Source organism: Somniosus microcephalus, chromosome 26 (assembly GCF_052327205.1).
Source record: "Somniosus microcephalus isolate GS21.2 chromosome 26, FLI_Smic_1.0, whole genome shotgun sequence".
NCBI classification, from domain to species: domain Eukaryota; kingdom Metazoa; phylum Chordata; class Chondrichthyes; order Squaliformes; family Somniosidae; genus Somniosus; species Somniosus microcephalus.
This window is the reverse complement of record NC_141012.1, coordinates 54708563-54721587: the sequence shown is the minus strand read 5'-3', so window position 1 is coordinate 54721587 and position 13025 is coordinate 54708563. Positions and strand designations below refer to the sequence as shown.

The 13025-nt window shown below is 45.5% G+C and overlaps 1 protein-coding gene across 3 annotated transcripts in view; it reads right to left on the bottom strand.

Moving 5' to 3' along the window:
* LOC147100465 (adhesion G protein-coupled receptor E3-like) overlaps nt 1-6778 on the bottom strand; it is a 115528-nt gene extending 108750 nt beyond the window's left edge. The window contains exon 1 of one of the 3 annotated variants that reach the window (XM_085968209.1): nt 6507-6778. In XM_085968209.1, coding sequence (XP_085824335.1) covers nt 6507-6537 — 31 coding nt within the window. In that variant the 5' untranslated portion in view covers nt 6538-6778. The remainder of the gene's footprint in view (nt 1-6506) is intronic. The other 2 variants (XM_085968210.1, XM_085968211.1) reach the window with 2 other exon arrangements.
* Between the last annotated feature and the right edge of the window lie 6247 nt (nt 6779-13025).

Here is a 13025-nt window from a genome sequence, read left to right as displayed (position 1 = left end):
GAAGGCTGGGCTACCAGTCAGAGTGAAGGCCCAACTACCAGTCAGAGTGAAGGCCCGGCTACCAGTCAGAGTGAAGGCCCAACTACCAGTCAGAGTGAAGGCCGGGCTACCAGTCAGAGTGAAGGCTCAACTACCAGTCAGAGTGAAAACCCAACTACCAGTCAGAGTGAAGGCCCAACTACCAGTCAGAGTAAAGGCCGGGCTACCAGTCAGAGTGAAGGCCCAACTACCAGTCAGAGTGAAGGCCCAACTACCAGTCAGAGTAAAGGCCGGGCTACCAGTCAGAGTGAAGTCCCAACTACCAGTCAGAGTGAAGGCTGGGCTACCAGTCAGAGTGAAGGCCGGGCTACCAGTCAGAGTGAAGGCCCAACTACCAGTCAGAGTGAAGGACCAGCTACCAGTCAGAGTGAAGGCCGGCTACCAGTCAGAGTGAAGGCCGGGCTACCAGTCAGAGTGAAGGCCCAACTACCACAGAGTGAAGGCCCAACTATCAGTCAGAGTGAAGGCCGGGCTACCAGTCAGAGTGAAGGCCCAACTACCAGTCAGAGTAAAGGCCCAGCTACCAGTCAGAGTGAAGGCCCAACTACCAGTCAGAGTGAAGGCCCAGCTACCAGTCAGAGTGAAGGCCCAACTACCAGTCAGAGTGAAGGCTGGGCTACCAGTCAGAGTGAAGGCCCAACTACCAGTCAGAGTGAAGGCCCAACTACCAGTCAGAGTGAAGGCCCAACTACCAGTCAGTGTGAAGGCCCGATTGCCAGTCAGAGTGAAGGCTGGGCTACCAGTCAGAGTGAAGGCCCAACTACCAGTCAGAGTGAAGGCCCAGCTACCAGTCAGAGTGAAGGCCCATCTACCAGTCAGAGTGAAGGCCCAACTACCAGTCAGAGTGAAGGCCCAACTACCAATCAGAGTGAAGGCCTAACTGTCAGTCAGAGTGAAGGCCCAACTACCAGTCAGAGTGCAGGCCCAGCTACCAGTCAGAGTGAAGGCCCAACTACCAGTCAGAGTGAAGGCCGGGCTACCAGTCAGAGTGAAGGCCCAACTACCAATCAGAGTGAAGGCCGGGCTACCAGTCAGAGTGAAGGCCCAACTACCAGTTAGAGTGAAGGCCCAGCTACCAGTCAGAGTGAAGACCCAACTACCAGTCAGAGTGAAGGCCCAACTACCAGTCAGAGTGAAGGCCGGGCAACCAGTCAGAGTGAAGGCCGGGCTACCAGTCAGAGTGAAGGCCGGGCTACCAGTCAGAGTGAAGGCCCAACTACCAGTCAGAGTGAAGGCCCAACTACCAGTCAGAGTGAAGGCCCAGCTACCAGTCAGAGTGAAGACCCAACTACCAGTCAGAGTGAAGGCCCAACTACCAGTCAGAGTGAAGGCCGGGCAACCAGTCAGAGTGAAGGCCGGGCTACCAGTCAGAGTGAAGGCCGGGCTACCAGTCAGAGTGAAGGCCCAACTACCAGTCAGAGTGAAGGCCCAACTACCAGTCAGAGTGAAGGCCCAGCTACCAGTCAGAGTGAAGGCCCGATTACCAGTCAGAGTGAAGGCCCGGCTACCAGTCAGAGTGAAGGCCCAACTACCAGTCAGTTCTGAGAAGCTACACTCCTTCTGAGACTGGTTGTGGAGGGGGTGGTGGTTTGCCACGATTGAGAGGAAAATCACCCCGTGTTCCTTCTGATTGCAATCCGGTGGCATCGTGCTGGAACGTGTGCAGACATCGGGTGAGCAGAGGATGGGGCTCGGCTGTGGTGCCCCATGATCTGAGGATCCCATCAGCACTCAATATCGAGGCTTAAATATGAAAAATGACCACTTGAATGAGGCGCGAATTGCACCTCGAGAAGGAATCATCATCTTCAGAGGGAGCATGGAAGGAAATTCAGAGGGAGGGTGATAAAAGATAATAATATTCCTCAGAGACTCAGTGCCATTGTGTATTGGTGCCTTCCTTTGATTCCCTGTGCTGTCTGAGGAAGTATTTGGGCACAGCTTGTCACCCATAGGGCGGACCAAGTATCGGAAGGTATGACAAAGCAAAATACTGCGAATGCTGAAAATCTGCTGGAAACACTCAGCAGGTCAGGCAGCATCTGTGGAGAGTTAACGTTTCAGGTCAATGACCTCTCGTCATCTTGAAGAAGTTCTGCTCTTCTCTCCGACGGAATTTCCGTTTGTCTCTTTTACCTTGTGCATCTTCATTGCTTTCTGTTTCCCTTCTCGTGTTACCTGTTACATCTCTAACTTTTTCCAGTTCTGACGAAGGGTCACTGACCTAAAACTTTCGCACTGTTTCTCTCTCCACAGATGCTGCCTGACCTGCTGGGTCATGGAGTCATAGAGTCATAGAGTTTTACAGCACAGAAAGAGGCCCTTCGGCCCATCGTGTCCGCGCCGCCCATCCACCCCTGTCCTGTCTAATCCCATTTTCCAGCATTTGGTCCATAGCCTTGTATGCAATGGCATTTCAAGTGCTCATCCAAATGCTTCTTGAATGTTGTGAGGGTTCCTGCCTCTACCACCCTTTCAGGCAGTGAGTTCCAGATTCCAACCACCCTCTGGGTGAAAAAGTTCCTCCTCAAATCCCCTCTAAATCTCCTGCCCCTTACCCTGAATCTATGCCCCCTTGTTATTGACCCCCCTACTAAGGGGAAAAGTTCCTCTTTATCTACCCTATCTATGCCCCTCATCATTTTGTACACCTCAATCAGGTCCCCCCTCAGCCTTCTTTGCTCCAAGGAAAGCAACCCCAGCCTGTTTAGTCTTTCTTCATAGCTGAGGCGCTCCATCCCAGGTAACATCCTGGTGAATCTTCTCTGCACCCTCTCCAAAGCAACCACATCCTTCCTATAGTGAGGCGACCAGAACTGCACACAGTACTCCAGCTGTGGCCTCACCAGCGTTTTGTACAGCTCCATCATAACCTCCCTGCTCTTATATTCTATGCCTCAGCTAATGAAGGCAAGTATCCCATATGCCTTTTTAACCACCTTATCTACCTGTTCCGCTGCCTTCAGAGATCTATGTACATGTACACCAAGGTCCCTCTGACCTTCTGTACTTCCTAGGGTCCTACCACTCATTGTGTATTCCCTTGCCTTATTTGTCCGTCCAAAATGCATCACCTCGCACTTTTCAGGGTTAAATTCCATTTGCCACTTTTCCGCCCATCTGACCAACCCGTTTATATCGTCCTGTAGCCTGAGGCTTTCCTCCTCGCAATTTACCACCCCACCAATTTTCGTGTCATCTGCGAACTTACTGATCATACCTTTTACATTCTCATCCAAATCATTTATGTAGATCACAAACAACAAGGGACCCAGCACCGATCCCTGAGGTACCCCACTGGACACAGGCTTCCAGTCACAAAAGCATCCTTCGACCATCACCCTCTGCCTCCTGCCACTCAGCCAGTTTAGGATCCAACGCGCCAAGGCACCCTGGATCCCATGGGCTCTTACCTTCTTGACCAGTCTCCTATGCGGGACTTTGTCAAAAGCTTTACTGAAGTCCATGTAAACCACATCCACAGCATTTCCCTCATCCACCCCCCTAGTCACCCCCTCGAAAAATTCAATCAGATTTGTCAGACATGATTTACCCTTGACAAAGCCATGCTGACTATCCCCGATTAATCCTTGCCTCTCCAAGTGGAGACTAATTTTGTCCCTCAGAATTTTTTCCAATAATTTCCCTACCACAGATGTTAGGCTCACTGGCCTGTAATTCCCTGGTTTATCCCTGCTACCCTTCTTGTATAGTGGTACTACATTAGCTGTTCTCCAGTCCTCTGGTACATCCCCTGTGGCCAGAGAGGTTCTGAAAATTTGTGTCAGAGCCCCTGCAATCTCCTCCTTTGCCTCCCACAGCAGCCTGGGATACATCTCGTCCGGGCCTGGGGATTTATCCACTTTTTGGCCTGCTAAAACCGCTAGCACCTCTTCCCTCTCGATGCTAATATGTTCAAGTATGTCACAGTCCCCTTGCCCGATTTCTATGTCTGCATCGTCTCTCTCCATAGTGAACACAGATGCAAAAAATTCATTTAAAACCCCGCCTACATCATCTGGCTCTACACACAGATTGCCACTTTGGTCCCTAATGGGCCCTACCCTTTCCCTGGTTATCCTCTTGCCCTTAATATACTTATAAAACATCTTAGGATTTTCCTTTATTTTGCTCGCCAGTGTTATTTCATGGCCCCTCCTCGCCCTCCTAATTTCTTTTTTAAGTATGCCCCTGCACTTTTTATACTCCTCTAGGGCTTCTTCCGTCTTTAGTCTTTTGTAACTGCCAAAAGCCCCCCTTTTATTTCTAATGCATTTTTGTATATCCCTTGTCATCCAAGGTTCCCTTTGCTTGTTGGTCCCACCCTTGACCTTTACAGGAACATGTTGGCGTTGTACTCTCTCTATTTCCCTTCTGAAAGTCTCCCACTGTCTTGATGTGGATTTTCCTATAAGTAGCTGCTCCCAGTCCACTTTGGCCAGATCCTGCCTTATCATATTAAAATCGGCCTTCCCCCAATTTAGAACCCTTATTTCCGGGCCGTCTTTGTCTTTTTCCATGACCACCTTAAATCTCACCGAATTATGGTCACTATCGCCAAAATGCTCTCCTACTGACACTTCCACCACTTGCCCGGCTACATTCCCCAGAATTAGGTCCAGTATCGCCGCCCCCTCTCTTGTAGGACTTTCTACATGTTGACTCAAAAAGCTCTCCTGGATGCACTTTAAGAATTCTGCACCCTCTAAGCCTTTCACACTCCAGTATTTCCAGCATTTCCTGTTTTTACATCAGAAGATATAAGTTCTCGCGCTCTCACAGCCGTGCAAGAGCGGTATTGACTTTGGCCTATGAGCAAGCTTCCAGCCCACTGTCTTGGCTGCAGAGTTGTGCTGCTCAGATGGACGGATATAAATCGGTATAAGGGGCGTGCCTTGTTGGAGAGCAACATTGTCTTCAAAATAAACGCACTCCCGGAAAAGCAACCCAGCTAGTTCAGAATGATGGACAGGTGAAAAAGAACAGTGGGAGGCCAGCAAGACCCAACGATGCTCATCCAGTGCGTTAGACCTCGTGTACAACCCTCCTCAATCACTAGTAAAGGCCATTCGGCCCATCAGCGGGAGGTTGGCAGCGGCGGTAACCAGTAGCGCCCCGCAGCGCTGCGCCGTCAGCGATGACGTCATCACCATGCGCAGCGCCCCGCTCGTGCCCCGGCCGCATGTCCAGCCGGGTCAGGGGCCGTTTTTGCAGCCGCAGCAGCCCAGGCTAAAGGGCAGGTGACGGGCAGCCATTTTTTGTTTTTGGCTCACTGCCAGCACCTGCTCCCTTCCCCTTTTTTCTTCAGGTGCCGGCTGCGATTGCTCAGCCCAGCACACCTCTTGAGTGCGGGGCTGTTTTGCCAGCACCCCGCTCCCCGATGGTCCAGTGGGGCCCCGGTGCACGCTGCGCTCAGCCCCTCCCGTTTAATCAGGGGAGGGAGGCCTGCAGTACCGCGGCACTATGTGCCGGTGTGCATGGCGTTGCTGCAGATGGCACCATGATATTCAATGGGAGCGCCCCAAGAGGGAGGGGGAGCAATTCCTGTAGCCTCCTGCTTGGGGCACTAACACTCAATTTACGACGCAGGGGCGGTAACCTTTTCGGGGTGCTAAAGTTAGCGCCTCAAAGGAGACGCCTCCAAATTTCTCCCCCAATGTCTTCTGTTGATAGATAGATAGATAGATAGATAGATAAATAGACAGACAGACAGGCAGGCAGACAGATAGACAGACAGATAGACAGATAGATAGAGAGATAGATAGAGAGATAGATAGATAGATAGACAGACAGGCAGGTAGACAGACAGATAGATAGATAGATAGATAAATAGACAGACAGACAGACAGGCAGACAGATAGACAGACAGATAGACAGACAGATAGACAGATCGATAGAGAGATAGATAGATAGCTAGACAGACAGGTACACAGACAGACAGACAGACAGACAGACAGACAGATAGATAGATAGATAGATAGGTAGGTAGATAGATAGAGAGAGACAGACAGACAGACAGACAGACAGGTAGACAGACAGACAGATAGATAGACAGATAGATAGACAGGTAGATAGATAGATAGATAGATAGATGAAATATATATATATATATAAATAGTAACACTGGTAGTTAAATAATAGATAGATTAATAACATTTAAAAACTTGCGTTTCTCCAGCGCCTTTCACAACTTCAGGACGTCCCAAAGCACTTTACAGCCAATGAAGTACTTTTGAAATGTAGTCACTGTTGTAATGTAAGAAACGCAGCAGCCAATTTGCGCACAGCAAACAGCAACGTGATAATGACCAGATAATCTGTTTTTAGTGATGCTGGTTAATAAGTAGATAGATTATAGATAGCTCACTTGCATAGGGGAGAGGGAGAAGACAATATTTAAGTGCAGAAAAGATTTATTTTCCTTTTTATTGTACTCTCTAATCGCGCAGATTTTAAGCAATACTCACTCAATACCAGATGGCACTGTCTCCAGTCCATGATTTTCCCAGGTACAGTCTCTGGCAGTATAGATCCCAGTTACTTCAGACAGTGTCTCTCCCACTCAGTATCAGTGTCTGAAAACAACTTCAACCCTTGTAGATAGCCTGGCCCAATACCAGGAACTGCGAACAATAATCAGGGTGGGACGATTCTTAAAGCTGTACAGCATTTCTACAGGCGAGTCTGTGACTGGCTTTTCAGGAACTGTTATAATGTTATTATTCTGTAATAATAATCGGTTCATAGTATTAGCTTGCAAGAAAAATCTGGTGACAATAACGCGCGTGAATAACGCCAGAAGGGAACAACGTCATAAGGGAACAACTGAGGGGAAGGAAAGAGGCATACATTAAGTACATAGACAGCAGGAGAATACAAAGAGATTAGGAGAGAAGTCAAAACAACAATTAGGGAGGCAAAGAGAAACAATGAAATTAAATTATCAAGGAACATAAAACAAACAGCAGTTTCCAGTTAAAACCTGTTTTGTTCCATTAAAGTTCATTATTTTGATTGCCTGAGTCGAACTCAGTCTTTTCGTTAGGAACCTACAATAGTAAAATATTTTATAGGCACATCAATAAAAAAAGGAAGGTTGGGATGAGAATAGGGCCCTTAAGGGATAGACAGGATAATACCACAGGTAACGATAGGGAAATGGCAGAAATATTAAATCATGATTTCGCTTCAGTATTTACCAGGGAGATAGAACAGGTGGACGTGACATTGGATGATGAGATTAGTAATGAGATAAGTGCATTTAAAATTTTTAAAAAGGGATATATTAAATAAACTAATCAAAATCAAAGAGGATAAAACCCCTGGTCCGGATGGATTGCATCCATGCATTTTAAAAGAATCTAGGGAACAGATAGCAGAGGCATTACTATGCATATTTAATAATTTGTTAGAAAAAGGTGTAGTGCCAGAGGACTGGCAGATCGCTAATGTAACACCGATATTTAAGAAGAAGGATAGAACATGTCCAGGGAATTATAGACCAGTCAGCTTAACATCGGTGGTAGGAAAAATAATGGAATCCCCACTAAAGGAAAAAATAGAAGAACATCTAGAAACCAGCATATAGGAGTAGAAAAGAGGAATAAGGTGCATAAAAGAGTGTGTTGGATAGTACTAGAGAAGAAAGTACTAGAGGCGGAAGTAGTACCATATTAGATAGGAGCAGACTAAGAAAGACTACGAAAAATTCAAAAATGTGTTTAGAATGCATGTACGTAAACGCACAAAGTGTGGTGAATAAGGTTGGTGAGCTACAAGCACAATTAGCCATGTGGCAATATGATGTTGAGGCAATAACGGAAACGTGGCTTAAAAACGGTGAGGACTGGGCACTTAATATTCAAGGGTACAAGGTGTTCAGAAAAGATAGGGAAGGAAAAAAGGGAGGTGGGGTGGCAGTGCTGATTAAGGAAGACATTGTAGTTTTGGAAAGGGAGGATGTTCTAGAGGAGACAAGGACATAATCTATTTGGTTAGAGTTGAGGAGCAAAAAGGTATTGGGGGTATTCTACAGGCCTCCAAATAGTGAGAGGGAGGTAGAGGAGCAAATCTGCAGAGAAATCGCAGAGATATGCAAGAGCTATAGAGTGGTGATATTGGGGGACTTTAATTATCTTATTGATTGGGATAATGTTAGAGTAAAGGGAAAGGAGGGGGAGGAATTTCTGAAATGTGTTCAGGAGAACTTCCTTGACCAATATGTTCTTGGCCCAACTAGGAAGGAGGCATAGCTGGATCTGGTGCTGGGGAATGAGGTGGGCCAGGTTGACCAAGATCCTGTGGGAGAACACTTGGGTATGAGTGAACATCGTATCATAACATTTAGATTAGTAATGGAGAGGAACAAGGCACAATCTAGAGTGGAACTTCTAAACTAGAATAGGGATAACTTCAATGGGATGCGAAAGGATCTAGCCAGGGTAAAATGGAACCAAAGGCTGACAGGAAAAACTGTAATGGAACAATGGGTGATCTTTAAGGAGGAGATGTTTCAGGTACAGGCTAGGTACATTCCAACAAGAGGGAAGGGTAAGGGAACCAAAGCAAGGGCTCCTTGGATGATGAGGGAGATTGAGAAGATGATGAAACAAAAAAGAGAGTATATGTGTGAAGGGATAAGCCATATAACCTATTCAGAAAAATACACTATCTTATGAAAGAATTCTGGCCTTACTAAAACATGACAAACTGGGTTTGGAAATTTAGCAACCTAATTATGAAATAGCTATGAAAGCATTCTGGCTATTGAGATAAGACAGTTGTTGACCCTGAATAAATAACCTTATTGAAACAGAAGGTGAAGGGCTCCGACAAGCTGAACTTATGGGAACGAAACAATGGTTCACCCTGGTTAAGGTGTTCTAATTTACACTTCGTAAAGAAGCACATAAGATAAGGAACATCTGCCTTCTTAAAGATGACATAAAGTAAGGAACACCTGCCGTCACACCGTTTTTATATGGTAAACTTAGAACACCTAGAGATGAGACATGAGTCTGGCTGAGGTGGCAGTAAGAGTTGCAGAGGTCGGCAGAATAATGATTAGATATAATTAGCTTGCATCAGCAGAAAACCTTAAAGGAATACCACTGGAAAAAGGTATAAATATTGAACTCTCAAATGGGATATCAGACTTGCTTTAATCGGGCAATGCGATTCTCGGCTTCAGAGGCGGCTCTGTAGTCTCCAACTCTTTGTACCTCGGGGATCAAAGGTATTTGATATTGGTGGATATCCTGTAGAACACTAAGAACTGTAATACTGTAGTGAAGTCAAGATTTAAAAGTAAGATTCACTGTTAATAAGATTGTAAGTTTTCTCTTTTTGGAACTGTTAATGTTGCGATTGACTCACCAACTGTAAATTACATGTCGGTTCTTTAATAAATCTATATATTTTTAGAATTGTCTCACATAAGACTTCTGTATCAAAAACTCGCAAACTCAATCTCTGTACACTCTTTCGTGGGGAGTTGCAGAATTCTGAGGGAGTTTTCCGGACCCTCATAATATCCGGGACGTTACAGTCTAGCTAAACTTATTAAAAGTGCTATCTGGAGGACGGGAACGTTCTCGGGTTGTTCCTTTCCTTTAGGGAGAGATAGCCTGGACCTTTAGACCCAATTAAGCATCTTTAGGATTCGGCTACCTCAAACCTTAGTTGAAGGTGAACGTCTTGAGAAATACGTCTGATCTGGGGTAGCCCTAAAGGGGATAGGACTAGTAATTATCCCTTCATATGATGCATGTCAGGTGAATTCTTCAAGGGAGGACCAGACCAAATACAATAAGTTGAGAGGGGATGTGAAGAGGAAAATAAGACTGGCAAAGAGAGAATATGAGAGTAGAATGGCGGTTAACATAAAAGGGAAGCCAAAAATCTTCTACCAGCATGTAAACAGTAAGTGGGTAGTAAGAGGTGGGGTGGGGCCTATTAGAGACAAAGAAGGTCATATATGCTTAGAGGTGCAGAGCAAGGCTAGAATACTCAATGAGTACTCTGTATCGGTGTTTACTAAGGAGGTGGATGCTGACATAATATCAGTAGAAGTGGAAAAGCTAGAAGTAATGGAAGGGGTGAAAATTGATAGACAGGATGTACTAGAAGTATTGGGTATACTTAGAGTGGACAAGTCGCCTGGTCCAGATGGCTTGCATCCCAGATTACTAAGGAAATTGGGGGTGGAGATAGCGGAAGGGCTTGCCATAATTTTCCAATCTTCCCTAGATGCGGGGGAGGTGCCTGAGGATTGGAAAGTGGCAAATGTGACACCATTGTTCAAAGGATGTAAGGACAATCCTAGTAACTACAGTTTAACATCAGTGGTGGGTAAAGTTTTAGAAACAATAATCAAGGAAAAAATTAACGGGCATTTGGAGAGTTTTAAGTTAATTAAGGAGAGCCAACACGATTTGTAAAAGGAAGATCGTGTTTGGCTAACCTAATTGAAATTTTTGATGAAGTAACAGAGAGGATTGATGAAGGGAATGCAATGGATGTTGTCTACATGGATTTTCAGAAGGCATTTGACAAAGTACCACATAGAAGGCTGGTTAACAAAATTGAGGATCATAGAATAGGTGGGTCAGTGGCAGCTTGGATAAGGAATTGGCTTAAGGACAGAAAGCAGCAAGTTGTGGCAAATGGCTGTTTTTCAGACTGGAGGATGGTAGACAGTGGTGTTCCCCAAGGATTAGTGCTGGGGCCACTGCTTTTTTTGATATATGTAAATGACCTGGATATTGTAATACAGAGTAGAATTTCTAAATTTGCCGATGAGACCAAACTTAGGGGTGTGGCAAACAGTGATGATGATATCAATCGACTGCAACAGGACCTAGAAAGGCTAGCAGAATGGGCAGACAAGTGGCAGATGGAATTTAATACAGAGAAGTGTGAGGTGATGCATTTTGGCAGAAGGAACAGGGAGAGGCAATATACATTTAATGGCACAGTTTTAAAGAGTGTGCAGGGACAGAGGGACCTGGGAGTTAATGTGCATAGGTCCCTGAAGGTGGCAGGACATATTGAGAGAATGGTTAACAAAGCATATGGGATCTTGGGCTTCATAAATAGAGGTATTGAGTACAAAAGTAAAGGTCATGCTGAACCTTTATAAAGCACTGGTTAGGCCACAACTGGAGTATTGCATCCAGTTCTGGTCACCACACTTTAGGAAGGATGTGAAGGCACTTGAGAGGGTGCAGAGGAGATTTACCAGAATGGTTCCGGGGATGGGGGATCTTAGCTACAAGGACAGGTTGGAGAAGCTGGATTTGTTTTCATTACAGCAAAGGAGGTTGAGGGGTGATTTGATAGAGGTGTACAAGATTATGACGGGTTTGGATAGGCTACACGGGGAAAGGCTGTTCCCTCTAGTTGATGGTACAAGGACTAGGGGACACAGATTTAAGGTTTTGGGCAAGAGATACAGGGGGGACGTGAGGAAAAACTTTTTTACACAGCGAGTGGTGATGACCTGGAATTCGCTGCTGACGGAAGTGGTGCAAGCGGAGACACTCAATGTTTTCAAGGGGAGACTGGATAGGCACTTGAGGGAAATAAACTTGCAGGGCTACGGGGATAGAGCAGGGGAATGGAACTGACTGGATTGCTCTACAGAGAGCCGGCGTGGGCTCGATGGGCCGAATGGACTCCTTCTGTGCCGTTATGACTCTATGACTATGAAACCAAAAATATAATAGTGAATAGTCAGCATGGATTTCAAAAGGGAAAGTCTTGCTTAACCAACCTTATTGAATTTTTTGAAGAGATAACAGAGAGAGTAGACAATGGTAATGCAGTCGAAGTAATTTATCTGGATTTTCAAAGGGCCTTCGATGAAGTACCCCATAATAGACTAATAAATAACGTCAGAGAATGCGGAGTCAGGGGACAAGTAGAGAATGGATTGCTGGCTGGCTTCAGGACAGAAAGCAGAGAGTAGGGGTAAAGGGTAGCTATTCACAGTGGCAGAAGGTGGGTAGTGGTGTTCCACAAGGATCAGTGCTGGGACCATTGCTGTTCACAATTTATATTAACGATTTAGACTTTGGAATCAAAAACACAATTTCTAAATTTGCAGATGATGCCAAATTTGGGGAATAGTCAATACCGAGGAGGACTGCAACAAATTACAGAAGGACATTAATAAACTTGCAGAATGGGCAAATAATTGGCAAATGAAGTTCAACACAGATAAATGTGAGGTATTACATTTTGGTGGGAAGAATAGGGAAGTCACTTATCATTGGGAGGGTGCGAGTCTAGGTGGGGTAGAGGAACAAAGGGATCTCGGAGTACAAATACACAAATCACTAAAAGTTGCAACACAGGTTAGCAAGGCCATAAAAAATGCATACAAGCACTAGGGTTTATTTCTAGATGGATAGAATTGAAAAGTAAGGAAGTTATGCTAAACCTGTATCGAACCTTGGTTAGATCATACTTGGAGTACTGCGTACTGTCCTGGTCGCCATATTATAAAAAGGATAGAGAGGCACTGGAATGGGTGCAGAGAAGATTTACAAGGATGATACCAGAAATGCGAGGGTATACATATCAGGAAAGGATGAACAGGCTGGGTCTCTTCTCTTGAAAAAAGAAGCCCTAATAGTGACTTAATAGAGGTCTTTAAAATTATGAAAGGTTTTGATAGAGTAGATACAGAGAGAATGTTTCCACTTGTGGGGAAGAGCATAACTAGAGGCCATCAATATAAGATAGTCATCAAGAAATCAAATAGGGAATTCAGAAGAAACTTCTTTACCCAAAGAGTGGTGAGAATGTGGAACTCGCTACCACAGGGAGTGGTTGAAGCGAATAGTATAGATGCATTTAAGGGGAGGCTGGACAAGCATATGACGGAGAAGGGAATAGAGGTTTCTGTTGATAGATTTAGATGAGGAAAGACGGGAGGAGGCTCGAGTGGAGCACAAACACCGGCATGGACTGGTTGGGCCGAA